Source organism: Telopea speciosissima, chromosome 7, assembly GCF_018873765.1.
Source record: "Telopea speciosissima isolate NSW1024214 ecotype Mountain lineage chromosome 7, Tspe_v1, whole genome shotgun sequence".
Taxonomy (NCBI): Eukaryota; Viridiplantae; Streptophyta; class Magnoliopsida; order Proteales; family Proteaceae; genus Telopea; species Telopea speciosissima.
This window is the reverse complement of record NC_057922.1, coordinates 22,775,361-22,789,313: the sequence shown is the minus strand read 5'-3', so window position 1 is coordinate 22,789,313 and position 13,953 is coordinate 22,775,361. Positions and strand designations below refer to the sequence as shown.

General features: G+C 38.4%; 2 protein-coding genes across 3 annotated transcripts in view; one reads left to right on the top strand and one right to left on the bottom strand.

Moving 5' to 3' along the window:
* LOC122669741 (late embryogenesis abundant protein 1-like) lies at window positions 1-530 on the top strand. The gene is made up of 3 exons (XM_043866582.1): window positions 1-54; window positions 187-321; window positions 401-530. Exons 1-3 carry the CDS (start codon window positions 4-6, stop codon window positions 488-490), a joined length of 276 nt encoding a protein of 91 aa, XP_043722517.1. The 5' UTR covers window positions 1-3; the 3' UTR covers window positions 491-530.
* A 3,292-nt stretch (window positions 531-3,822) lies between these two features.
* Window positions 3,823-13,953, bottom strand: part of LOC122669220 (WD repeat-containing protein WDS homolog) — a 31,843-nt gene continuing 21,712 nt past the window's right edge. Inside the window, exons 2-4 of one of the 2 annotated variants that reach the window (XM_043865921.1) lie at window positions 6,945-7,051; window positions 5,373-6,003; window positions 3,823-4,216 (exon numbers count right to left, since the gene is read on the bottom strand). In XM_043865921.1, the coding sequence (XP_043721856.1) occupies window positions 4,031-4,216; window positions 5,373-6,003; window positions 6,945-7,051 (924 nt within the window). In that variant the 3' untranslated portion in view covers window positions 3,823-4,030. Of the gene's footprint in view, window positions 4,217-5,372; window positions 6,009-6,944; window positions 7,052-13,953 lie in introns of both variants that reach the window. The other variant, XM_043865920.1, reaches the window with a different exon arrangement.

Genomic DNA, 13,953 nt, shown 5'->3' with positions numbered 1-13,953 from the left:
ATCATGGATTCTAAGCAACAATTCCGTGCTGGTGAAAGCCGTGGCCAAGGACAGGTGAGTGGAGCTATTTTTTTTTTTTAAATTCCTCTATTGCCCTTCCTGTGTTTTATTTCTGGTATGACGATTTTGCCCTTGTAATTTTGACCTTATTACATTTCTTCGTCTTCCTCTGCTTTGATTGGGCAGGCCATTGCGGAAGATTGGCTTCAATCTGCTAAAGACACCACAAACGCTGCAGGAGACAAGATGGCTGATGCGACTCAGCAAACCAGAGACACTGCCCAACAAAAAAAGGACGAGAGTGCCGGCTTCCTTCAGCAGGTTTGGTTTAATCTCTCTCTCTCTCTCTCTCTCTCTCTCTCTTATGAGGCCCTAATTGTTGTTGTTGGTGATGGTGTAGAAAGGGGAGCAAATGATGAATATGGCACAGGGAGCTGTGGATAGTGTGAAGAACACACTTGGAGTGGGTGACAACAGCAACAAGAAGTGAAAAAAGAAGATTGATTCCCTCCCTCACTTCCTTTTCATATCTCTGTCTGTCTCTCTCTGTTTTATGTCTGGTTTTGGTATTTATAGACAATTAATTGTTTAGTATTAAGTAATGAAAGAGGAAGAGAGGTTGTAATAAGGGCAGATGAGGAGCTCTACTGTATTCTTGTTTTGCCCTTTTTTGTTTTTCCTTATTTTGTAGTAGGGGTTTTGCTATTTCTCCTCAAATTGGAGGATGATGAATTCTTTCATTATGTGAGTTCTTTCATAAAGAACCCAGTGGGAGTTTTTGTAATAAAGCTTTAATAATTTATATAATATGTTTTATTTTAATTATTTCTTGTGCTTATCTTTTCTTTCTTCTTATTTAATATGCCTCATATTGTGTTTGTTTGGCGAGAAATTGATAAAAAAGAAAAGAAAACATATATATATTTTTTTTTAATTTGAAGAGAGATAGATACATAAATTAATCATTGTGTCATCATAATTTCTGTCTTATTATGGGTTTTTTTCATTTTTCATTTATTGACAATCACATATTGCCAAATAAAATTAAAAAAAAAATAGAGGTATCTTGATCAATGAAGAAGTTAGCATTAATGAGGACAGCAAAGCCATCATTTGACTGGATTATTTTTTTTATTAAAATTAAAATAAAGCAAAAATAAGATTTCTTATTAGGTATGATTCAAAAAGTTGGAATGCTAATATATGTAAGAAGTTATATAAGGCAGCAAATTTATAAATTATTTTCTTGTCATCAGTTAAAAAAACTATATTGGCTTACAATATATTGCCGTCCTCTAATATAGAGACATTTGCATTGATCAAATGAGAATAAATATTAAAAATGATTTCGTTTCGATCAAACCTCAATGAATTTAGTTGAACTATTTTCCCCCTCTTATTCCCTCGTGGCTAGCCGGACTGTTAATTTTTTTATGAGGAAGGGTTTCTCATGATGCCAGTGAAAAGAAAGAATCATCACAGTACACACCAATATTGAGGTTTAGAGAATGGTGACCAACATAGTTAGAATATGAGAGTGTGTTAGTGTGGGTTCCATTCTTTATTATGTAAGAATGATATATTAGAATAAGCACTAAGGTGGCACATGCTTCCTTTTCCCCTTCTTTCATTATAAGTTTCTCAAGTGTCTGGTGAATTTTCATTACAATTTTATACAATTAATTCAATGTCACAATTCTTCTATTTACATCTCTCATTCATTCCACTTGGATGCCATTCTTTCTACTACTATTTTTCACCTTAAAAAAATTTAAAGGGAGAGGGATGGGTATGCTAATAGTATACTGTATGCTAACACCCTATGTGTCTATCTCTCTCTTCCCCTCTTTTGAAATTACTCCTTACTTGTCATAGGGAGGAAGAGAGAGAGACACATAGGGTGTCAACGTACAGTATACCGCTAACATACCCAGTCTTTTACCATATTTTAAATACTAATTTTGCCCCAACCCACCATCATGAGATATCAAATATCCTACATTTTCTTCAATAGGGTTTTATTTCCAAATTTGATATTATGAAACATTTTCAAAGTGAAAAATAGATGTACAAAAAAAAAGATAATTTTTTTATAGAAGCAAAATAAGAAAATTTAGATTGCCTACAAAGCAACCCCAATGCACAAGGCTCCCGTGTTTAGCGGAAAATTATCGCCCCTAGTACTGGGGGTGATAAAGATCCCGCGTTTAGCAAGGTCTAGGGAGGGTCAAATGTACGCAACCTTACCCCTATTTCCAGAGAGACTGTTTCCAGGACTTGAACCTATGACCAAGCGTTTCAGCAAGTAAAAAATGATTGAGGTGTAAAAAAATGAATTCTATAGAATTGTACTACGAGTTCAAGAGGAATCTTAAATAATAATAAAAAAATATCCAACTTAACTGCAATGAAATTTGTGAACCGTAATTTTCTCAAGAAACAATTTTATTACTTATAAAGGAATTACAAACGGGAGATATCCCCTTATAGATAATCTCTGAATATGAGAAGGAATAAAATCCCAACATCAATCACATTCACACTAGATCTATCTAAGGAATGGGACTTAAGACTGTGTTTGATATGTATTCTTGGAATAGATTTTGGATCTAGAACCTATTTTGAAACCCACTTCTTCTCTAGTGAGAGATTAGTTTCAACCATGGCTTCATTTTCCTTCATGATCCCTCATTTACAATAGCTGCAGCAGAAGTTTTCCATCTTTAAAAAGCTCCTCCCTTCGGCCGTAGCCATCTTTGTTATCCTCTGAACAAATTCCTAATTAAGAAAATCCAAAATGACTCCCGTTAGGATCTGAATTCCACTCCGAAATCGATGCCTTATGCTATAAAATAACCTGGACTGAGGTGCCACCAACAAGCATGGCTCAATTCAAGTCCCTTGGAATTAGCTTTTTGGGGATACTTTTAACTGGGCTTGTCATTTGTAAACATAGTTGGAAAACCGGGTTTTGAATGGACCAAGTCGAGTCTAAATTTTGGAAAGGGTTAAAAGTCGTGTAGGCTAGGTCAAGGTAAAAATTGACGAGACTCGGTCATTAATCGTTCGAGTCAAATAAGACCCAATATTTTTATTGAAGCCAGCACAGACTTGGCAAGTTTAGTCATTTTTAAAAAACTATGAAGCCGAGTCACTTAGAAATTGAGTTGAGTAAAATACTAAATCTGTATTCTGAAATAGTAAGAAACCCTCAACTCCTTGACTCCCCTCTCTTGTTCAATGTAAATGCATTGAAATGTGATTCTTTTTTCTTTTTTTTTTTAACTTTTCTAGTTTCCCATATTTTTTCTGTACTATTTTATACATATTATTGCATTAAAAAAATAAGAAAAATGTGACTCACCTTGATTGGGTTTGACAAGGCTAAGTCACCAGGTTTTTCTAGAAGACGAGTCAAGCTAGAAAACCTGATTTTCCAACCATGTTTGTAAGTGGAAAAACAAGCTTTTCAAGTTTCTCTCTCGAATGTGAGGGGCAAACCAGATCAGAACCACTGAATACTGACTTCCTTTCTTTCACTATATATATTTTTGGCTTTGTTGTAGTTATTTTGGTCCATTCTGGCAACCCAAAGCTTCTAGAGTTGAAAACCATAAAAGCTTTTGACTTGAACTTGCAGGGCTTGAATGTAAATCCAGAATCAATTGGTTGACAAACTTTACTGTATCCCCCATCACTTGGTCATACTTTTTCAAAGAAATATGTTAATGGGTCCGGGATGCAATTTTATTAGATTGAAAGCATCTTTCAATAAAACATGAAACATACATATCAGCATATTCAAAATAGAAAGGAAGACCCTGAAAAATGGGCCAGGTCACTAAAATAGAAACAGGATTTACAAAACCATATCAAAATTTGGGACGGAAAGGAGGAAACCTAAAATTTACAAGTACATGAAAGAATATGCCATGATGGAACGAGTCAGAAACAAAAAAAGACTAGCAAGACCCTACTCAAAAATCGTTACACTATCTACACAGCTGTGGTTCATGAAATGGGTTCTGTTTCATGTCTCTGATATCTCAATGTTTTCCTTCTTTCTGCTTGGTCCCCATATCCGGATGGTCTGATCATCACTAGCCGATGCCAACATTTGAGGCCTTACTGGGTTCCAGCTAACACAATTTACGGTTGATGAATGGCCTGATAATATCTCGATTGGCTTGCTGCTTTTCCGGCTCCAGATGTAAACCTGCCATTGACATGTACTTAGAACTATAAAGGTCAACAAATGCACCGAGGCATGCATAGATGATACAAATATCAAGGTGAAATGAAAATCCTGCATTTAGCCGAGATATACACATGGAATCGAGTAAATGGAATCCAGACCAGTGCAGTTGTACCATTCTACATAATATCTGATTTTCAAAGTCAATGACATATTTATTTGAGAGTTCTGGTAAAAAAACTTCTTCTAATTCAAAGGAATCTAGAAGGCACTCGATTTTGAATTTCTACTTCTCCAGTTCCCCCCAGACTTCCTCACAAGATAAGATGGAAAAAAGTCTTTCTTTTTTTTTCTTTTTTTGCTTTTTGTGGTGGGGGGGGGGGAGGAAGAAATCTGCAATCCCCAGCCCAAACACTCCAAGGAACTAATTTGCTACTACGGTTGTTCCATCACCAAACTGACTACATCAGTACACACTCAAGAATACATGAGCAATGAGTCACACCCACATGGTACATGGAAGCTGCACAAATAACTCTACGGATCATATTGCATGCTGAACACTGAACAAACTGGCAATCTTAACATGATGAATAAATAACTACATCTCCGTCTCAGCAACACAACACGAATAAAATAGTAACCTTAATATGCATAAAAACGCATAAACCAATAATCTTACAATGCATGCATAAATAACTACATATCTATGCATCATTCTGTATGTTTCAGCAACATTCCATACAGGGACAATATTAATACATGTAAATGAAACATAAGCAAAATAAAACCATGTCTCTCAACAACCACCTAAGGCTTAGCAATATAAGTTCAGTAGGTTGTCAAAAAGAAGAGGCTGATGCGAGGAGGAGAGAGGGGGGGGGGGGGGGGGGGGGGGGGGGGAAGATGGATGCTTGAAAGATCTAATGTTCAAATCATATAGGATGCCTGCCTCCCAAGATATCCGCAGCAAAGCAAATAAGCAGATGAAGCCCAAAAAAGCAAAAAAAAATCATTTTTCTTTTCATTTTTTGGGGTTTTTACTATTTAGAAAAGCTAAGATTGAGAAGAAGTTCCTACACCTCACAAATTAAATTGTACAAGAGACCTCCTTTCTCTTAATGTAGATATCATCAAATACAATGCTAAAATTAAAGAGTCTCAAAGCAGAGGTTACCTGTGAATTCTCACTACCACTGGCGATGAACCTGCAATTTGACCCACCAAAGCAAGACCGGATCACATACCTCCCTTGCTTGTGACCCATATACTTCAATGGCTTGTCCGATGTCCTAGCAACATCCCACATATGGATCTCTTGGCTGTTAAGATTGACTATCAGAAGTTCACTATCTCTGGAAACTGAAAGAGATGTAATAGTGTGCTCCTCTGCAATGATCTGCTCAGATTTTGTCTTGAAGTTATATATCCGGATTTCTTTCTCAGAAAAGACACTGATCAGATGTTGACCATCTGGTGTCACAGCAAGGTCCAAGACCTTGGGTACCCTTGTCCCTCTCCATGCCTCAAGCTCATTGCCTTCAAGATCCCACATGTAGATGCACTTGTCAGGATCAGAGCTGCCACAAACCACCCGCTTTGAGTCAGGAAACCATGCACATGAGCTCACAATGGGGCTCCGTTCACCAAATGTATGCTTACATGTGCCTGTCTCCACATCCCATAGCTTGAGCACTTCTCCATTGCCGCATGTCAGCAACATTGTGTCATCAGGGCTCCATGCCACAAAAGAAACAGGATTTTGGTGGCTGCGCAGAGTGTGTTTCAATGATATGCCACCTTCTTCCAATACCTGGCAGAATAATCCCACAAAATATTCAGGATTTCAGTGTCTGTGCAAAGCGTATTTCTATTCTCAGCTAGTTGACCTCTCCTAGTCTCCCATGTGGAGGGATAATGTAGTCAAGCCTAACCTGCATTGGCATAACATGGAAAGAAGAGCAAGTTTGGGAGCTAGCTGATTGTGAATATTCTGTTACAATCTTCCACATCCTATGTACCTGAACCCATGTAACATAGGGCATGTGCATAGCCATGTCCAAGTTGCATCAGGACATGACCACACATGTATCCTACACAACATCTATGGGAATGGGCACGTGAAAAATCTATAAGAAAATGTCCTACAAATACAAGGAATAAGAAAATATGAAACGTGGCACTTTAAAGATGTCAGCTCACAAGCTCAAGGTTCATGAGTGTTACTTAATACCCCAAATCATAACAAGAAAATGGAAGCATTACATGGTATGACATCACATGGAGATGGAAGCAGGTTTAACATAATAGATTGATCTTTGAACATGATACGGAAAAAGGCAATGTTAGAAATTATTCAAGGATGACAATTTACTAAATTGGTATACAGAGATTGAAATCAGAATGGCATCACATGGAGATGGAAGTAGGTTAAGCTTTGGAAGCAAGGGCTAATTGCAGACATACTAAAGCCTATTTTCTTCTATTACATGTTAAAATTCTTATGTTACACCGAAAAGGCAACATTAGACATAGTCCTTCAAAGATGCCAAATTTGCTAATGAGGTAAATTTAGTGAGTATTGATGGTTAATAATGTAAGTTTGGACAATCCTATCTTCACCCACTAACATCCTTGGATAAGCAAAGCACCCAAAGGAGGAGGAAGAAAGTGATAGAGAGAAGAGAGAGCAAGAAAATGTTTTTACTCCTTGTTTAGCGCATATTGCCATAAGATATCAGATTTGTTCCATACCTTCCATATGATAGCCGTGCAATCACTTGATGATGATGCTAAATATTCCCCATTATTTGAAAATTGCACAAACCAAACTTCATTGTCATGTTGGTATAAGATCTGCAGCAATGAGAAATATCAGACCATATGCTGCATATATTTAATGATATGGTAATAAAATATGACTAAATTAGATGACCAACTCCTACCATGGCCATGAAAAAGACATGAGGCTTAAGGTGCAGCCTAAGAAGCTTAGATCCATTGAGGTCTGTTGGGCTTGCACCACATATGAGGTTCTCAGCTTCTCTCCTTGGCAAAAGTCTTTTTTTTTTTTTTTTTTTTTTTTTTGGGGGGGGGGGGGGGAGGGGGATGAATTAACAAAATTATATTGCACTAGAATCCAAAAGAGAGTTGTACATCTTTTGTGAGATGTACAAAAGCTCACAACAACGTATCAAATCCAAAAATTGCCCATCCTGGGCCCTCTACAGAACTCACCCTACTAGGACTCTATTACCTGCATAATTGGATATGGCCCTCCATATGTATACTCTCCCCCAACCCCTTCACGAGCTAGAGCATCTACTAAGAAAAAAGTGGTTCTAGGTTGCAAAGAAATGAGCTATTCTCCTGGTTACAAAAAGCTCTGGCTTGCCTAATCAGAAGAACTAGCTTCCTAGGGCAGTCAGAATAGGTAGATGGATAGCCACGTATCACTAAAGACTAGTCCCCCTCAATGATGAGATGATTCCAAAGTCGTGTTCCAAAAATTAGAAGTCCTAGAATGACAGCTTTGACTTCAGCAGTGTTGGCATCTCTGCTTCCAATGGGACCCGGAAAAAAAAAAAAAAAAAACTGCCCCCCTATCCCAGCTGACCCTGGATTACCAAAACTACTGTCGTCAAAATTTAACTGCCATATCTGCTGTCAAAATTTAATAGCTTTTTTTTGTAGATTCATCACCTGCACAAACTTTAAATTAACAATGACTATTATTTAACAAACTAGAGATCGGCAAAGCCCCTTTTGCTCAAGAGAAGCAGTAAGAGTGAACCCCCCCCCCCCTCCCATCTTCTCAAAAATAGGCAGTGAAAGGTAAACACACACACCCCAGCACGAACCCAAAACAAATCAAGTTTTAAAAATACAACAACTCACTTTATGCCAACTAAATGGGGTCGGTTACATGGATCCTTGCCCTCAAATCAAGCTCTATTCGAGGTCATACTTGATACAAAGCCTAAACTATGCATGTCTTTCCTCATCACTTCCCCTAGGGTTATTTTAGATCTGCCCCTAGCTCTTTTAGCTCCTTCAATCTGAATCAAACATAGTTGTCACGGTATCTAGGCGAACCAAGGCGTTGAAGGGGGGGCTGGATGCAAGGCGACACCAAAAAGGTGGCCAAAACGCCCGTCTAGGCGACCAAGATGACAGTAGTTGTCAAGGCATCTGGATACCAAGGCGGTCACCTAAGCGATGCCTTGACAACTATGGAATCAAATCACTCCTCCATATTGGAGCATCCAAAGGCCTCCGTTGCACATGGCTATGCCACCTAAAATGACTCTCTTGTAACTTATCATGAATCGGAGTTACTCCCAAATCAGCTCTAATATGATCATTCCTTACTTTATCCTTCCTAGTTTTGTCACACATCCTCATCTTCGCTACACTCAGTCTATCTACATAATGCTTCTTTCCGCACCATACATCATAGCTGGTCGTATGATTGTCCCATAAAATTTTCCTTTATAAGTTTTAAAGGAATACATCGATCATACAATACTCTAGTGGCACCTCTCCACTTCATCCATCCTATTTTAGTTCTCTTTAAAACTTCATCCTCTATATTCCCTTCTTTATTTATGATTGATTTATTTGATCCCAGATACCTAAAATAATCACTTTGTGGAATCTCCTCTCATCAATTTTCACCACCTCGTTATCCGTCCTAGTGTAACTAAAATTACAATAAACACTCTGTCTTCATTCTACATATCTTAAAACCTTTTGATTCCAAGGTTGACTCCATAACTCCAACTTGGCATTAATCTCTGCTTTTGTCTCATCCATCAAACAATATTAGCAAAATACATACACCAGGGAACCTCATCTTGAATGTCTCTAATTATATCATCCATGACAAACACAAACAAATAAGGGCTTAAAGCTGATCCTTGATGTAACCCAATTGTAATTGAAAATTCATTACCTTGACCACCAATAGTCCTTACATTAGTCATCACACCATCATACATATCTTTAACTATGTCCATATATTTCCTTGAAACACCTCTCTTCTCTAGAACTTGCCAAGATTAACTCTCTAGGGACTTTGTCATAAGGCCAATAAAGACCAAATGGAGATCCTTCTTGCAATCTCTAAATCTTTCCATGAGTCTCCTAAGTAAGTAAATAGCTTCTGACATGGATCTTCTTGGCATAAAATAAAATTGGTTCCCCATAATAGTAGTTTCTTGTCTCAGGTGTGTTTAAATAACCCCCTCCCATAATTTCATTGTATGACTCATTAGTTTTATGCCTCTATAGATATTGCAGCTCTAAATATCACCTTTATTTTTGTAAATCGAAACCACAATGCTTCTCCTCCATTTATCTGGCATTTTCTTAGTGCTTATAATCTTATTAAACAGTTTGTTCAGCCAACATAAACCACAAATTCCTAAGCTCTTCCACACTTCTATTGGGACCTCATCTAGGCCTTATGCCTTGCCTACTTTCATCCTCCTCAAAGCTGTTTTTACTTCAGACACCCTAATTTTTTGTATATACCTACGACATGTGGTGTTTTGATGGGTGATACAATTTTCCAGGACACTATTACTCGAAATGTCTTCATCTAGGCTGTAGAAATAATCTTCCCATCTCTCTTTAATGTCCTCATTCCTTATTAGCACTTTACCATCTTCACTTTTAATACCGTCTAACATGGTCAAGATCTATACTCTTCCTTTTCTTCATTTTAGCCATCTTATAGATAGCTTTTTCCCTTTCCTTTGTGCTTAGATTGTTATAAAGTTCTTCATATTTCTTCGCCCTTGCTTTTCCCACAATCTTATTAGCTTCATTCGTGACAAATTTATACCTTTTCAAATTCGGTACATCCTTAGTCCTTTACCATGTCTTAAAACTAGCTTTCTTAGTCTTTGTTAAGTCGTGGGTGTTTTATGTACACCACGATAGGGGGAGTCCCTCTATCGTGGGTTGAGTCCATTGGTTTGTTTTCTAATGGTTCTAGGATACTTAGGCAGTGTTTGGTATACATTCTTGGAATGCATTCTAAGTTGATTTCGGATTCTGAGATGATAAAAATAGTTGTTTTTATCGCCCAAGAATGCAAAATCAACCTAGAATGCATACCAAATACAGCCTTAGATTCTAGATAGATTGCTTGTTCTTCACTTTCCTATTCTGATTAGGAAAATCTCAGCCTTCTAGGCTGTTCTCATGTAATTGGTTGATCTATATATAGAGTGGTAGAGAGGGAGGCTAGTGCTACCGGTTGTTAGACTTTCTAGCAGCCTTCTCTTCCTTCTTTCTCCTCCTATCGGTTACTGGTTTCTAAGTTCTGTTATAGTTACAGTCTTAATGGTTGCTTGAACCTCATCATCCCACCACCAAGTCTCCCTAAAGGAATGACGTTTTCTTTTCGATTCTCCTAGGACATCTTCAGAAACCTTCATAATACATGGAGTGATCTCGTTCCACATCGTATTATTGTCTCCCTCAAAGTCCCACTTTCCTTATTTAACCACTTTATCAGTAAATGATTTCAAGGTATCTCCTTTTAAGCTCTACCACCTTATCCTAGGGCAAATAGGCTCACTACTCTTACGATTCTGCATAATGAGGCACATATCTATGACCATTAATCTATATTGTGTGGTTAGGCTCTCCCTTAGTATAACCTTACAGTCCTTACATAACAATCTGTCGGACAATCTAGTTATACAGAAATCTATTCGGCTACTATGATGCCTACTTTTGAAGGTAACTAAATGCTCCTCTCTTTTCAAAGTAAGTGTTTATAATGGATAAATCATAATCCACACAAAAATCTAAAACTAAGGTCCCCTCCTCATTCCTCTCCCCAAAACTTATACTACATGTACACCTTCCTAGCCTCTACAATCGCTCCCAACATGTCCATTCAGATCACCCCCTATAATAATTTTTTCTCCCTAACTAAAACCTTGCGCTAAATTAATCCATGTGTTCCCAAAATTGTAACTTACTACTTTCATCCAATCCTACTTGGGGTGCGTAAGCGGATTTTTATCTCCTCCAATTCTGACACCCCTCCAACTCTTCCAATTCCTCTCCCGATGGTCGCCACGTGGCCAAAACTAATCCTAAGGTCCATTTTAAGATTCACTTTTTGCTTCCCTTTCCCAAAAATCACTTTTCTTCCCACTGTTCTCTCTCTCCTCTCTACCTACCTCTACAACTTGCGTGCGAGAGGGACGAGAGCCTGCCGGAGTTCAAAATCGGACCATTCCTCCCTCCTCTCTAAATCTGCAACCTGTGTGCGCTTTCCTCTCAGATCGTAGTTTCTCGGTGAAAGCCTCTTCAAAATCGGACCTCTCTTTCCTCTCTAGACCTGCAACCTTGCGAGGGGGAGGATTTGAGGGATGGGGAAAGAGGAGATGGAGGGTTAAATTTGCGATTTTCCGATTGTTGGGTGTTTGCGCTTTGATGATTTTGTTCAGTAATAACAGGAAACCTTAGACCGATTTGGCTTGCGGAGTTTTAGGGTTGTTTTTGTTAGGAACTTTGGTTTGGGATTGATAGAAGGCGATGAAGGGGTGGGTTTTGAGGTTCTGTTCTGGTGCTCTGATGGTGATTTTGGGGTTGAGGAGTGAGCAACCTAATCTTTGATTTAAAAAAAGAGGGGAATTTTTCTGACGAGCTCTGTTCTCCTTTAAATCATTTTTATTTTTATGATCTTCTGCAACACAAAACAATCTCCCCCTTCTACAGTTCTGTTTTTTTTAGGGGATTATCTCTTACAATGCAATATTATAAGATATAAATTCTAACTCCTAACCAGCAAAGAAGAAACAGAACAAGTCCCATAATTTTATCCATCAGTGGATGTGGCCCAATGCACACATCATAACTGGATTGAGTAGAGAGAAAAATTAACAAAACATTCTAGTTTATATTTGACAGCAATAGGGAGCAGAAGAACAAAAGACAGATTTCTACCCCAATCTCTTCAAATCACCCAACCCTACGAGAAGGAAACCTTGGAGATTTTTACATGAAAAAGAATCATAGTTCTCCAGGTGCTGCCTTGAAAGTTCAGAAAAAAGTTGGAAATTTCTTCTCATCGATGGTTGCTGGTCTGGTTACGACTAACGACCACCTCCATTTCCTTCTCACTTCTTTTCCATTCACTTTGAATGTCACTGCCCTATTCAAACATGGAAAACTGGATACTAGACATTGGGAGTCCCATAAAATAGAGGGTGGTTGGGCTTTAGGGCTCATGAGGCTCACAAAATCTGTGAGGTGAGCATTTCCAGTTTGGGAGTTTAAACACCCTATTCTCGAGCTTTGATGGTTTAAAAAGAATTTCAGTTGAGTTTTAACACCCTATTCTCCAATATAATTGGGATCCTAATGTAGTCCTAGAATAGGAGATAATCCTACTAGGAGCCAGATAAAAACAAGGTCTGGTCAAGCCTGCTGTTTGGGGCTGATTAGGGCAAAATTAGGGTTTAGAATGGGAATTTGGGAATGGGGTTTATATGGTTTTATTCTGCAGGTTTAGGGGGTCATTATGATATAAAAATATCTGGATTTGAAACAGTTTTGAATTCCTGCAGAAATTAGGGTTAGGGTTTTGGGTTTTGTAAATAAGAAAACAACTAAAATCTAGGTTTTTAATGGGATTTAAGGGCTGGAACCAAGGTCGAGTGTTCAGATGTATGGGAGGGAAATTCGATCCTGATATGGGGGGGTTTTGCTGGTCAGAAGAGGGAAACCTGGAAATTTAGGGTTTTGGGGTTTGTGAGGAGCAATGGGGAATTAGGGTTTAGACTAATCAGATTAGCCTCAAAGCTGGATCGAGTGTGAGGGTTATGGCAAGGATGTCATGCCTGAAATTGGAGGGGATTTGGGTAAAAGGGTAGGGCTGGTCAGAACTTAGATGTTCTAGGGTTTATGAGAAAAGACAGAAATTAAAGGGAGATCGAATGGGGGAGGGAAGGAAACTAAAAATAGAAATTTAAATCTCAACTTACTATAGGATTCCACCGGCAGTAAATTGCGGGATGAAGGATGAAATCTCCTTCGAAGAAAGACCCTCCCAGCCGTCACGGCGTAAGGAGTCGCAGGATTCCACCTACCCTTCCACCTTGATAAGCCCACAAGGATTCTTGGAGAGCAAGGAGCAGCAAGCAGCCACGAAAAACACTATTTTTAAATTCAAATCTGTTGTGGGGGAGCCTCCCACGATTCTACTATTTATAATAATAAAGGGGGGCCAAAGGCCTTACAAATAATCAATCTAAAGCAAGTCCTAGTCAGACTAGGAGTGGACAGTCCTAATCTGAGTCCTAATAATAAAGCATAAAACAGAAATAGACTTATACTCTGAATGGGAGTATAAGTTTAAAACAACAAACAATTAAAATACCTATCCCTCTAAAATCGTGGAGGGGAACTAAGAGAAATAAAACATAATAAAAAGACTGTTTTGCCCTTCCTACAAAAACTAAAAAAACTCTAAAAGGCTCCAATGAAATTCAGCCTAGTCAAGGCTGCTCTTCTTCTTCTTCCTTCTTGGAGCTGCATCAACTCTCCCTGTCTTGAAAGCATTCATCCCCAATGAATGGTTGGAGATCACAAAATGGTCTTCCAAATCAGGGTCGAGTTGCTTGAGTTCATCTTCAGCGGATGGTGCATTCTTGTATGCGGACAGCAGCTCTTTGGAGGATGAAGAAGAGTGCAGTGCTGGCTGGACAGCAGCCTCTTGACGAATTACATGA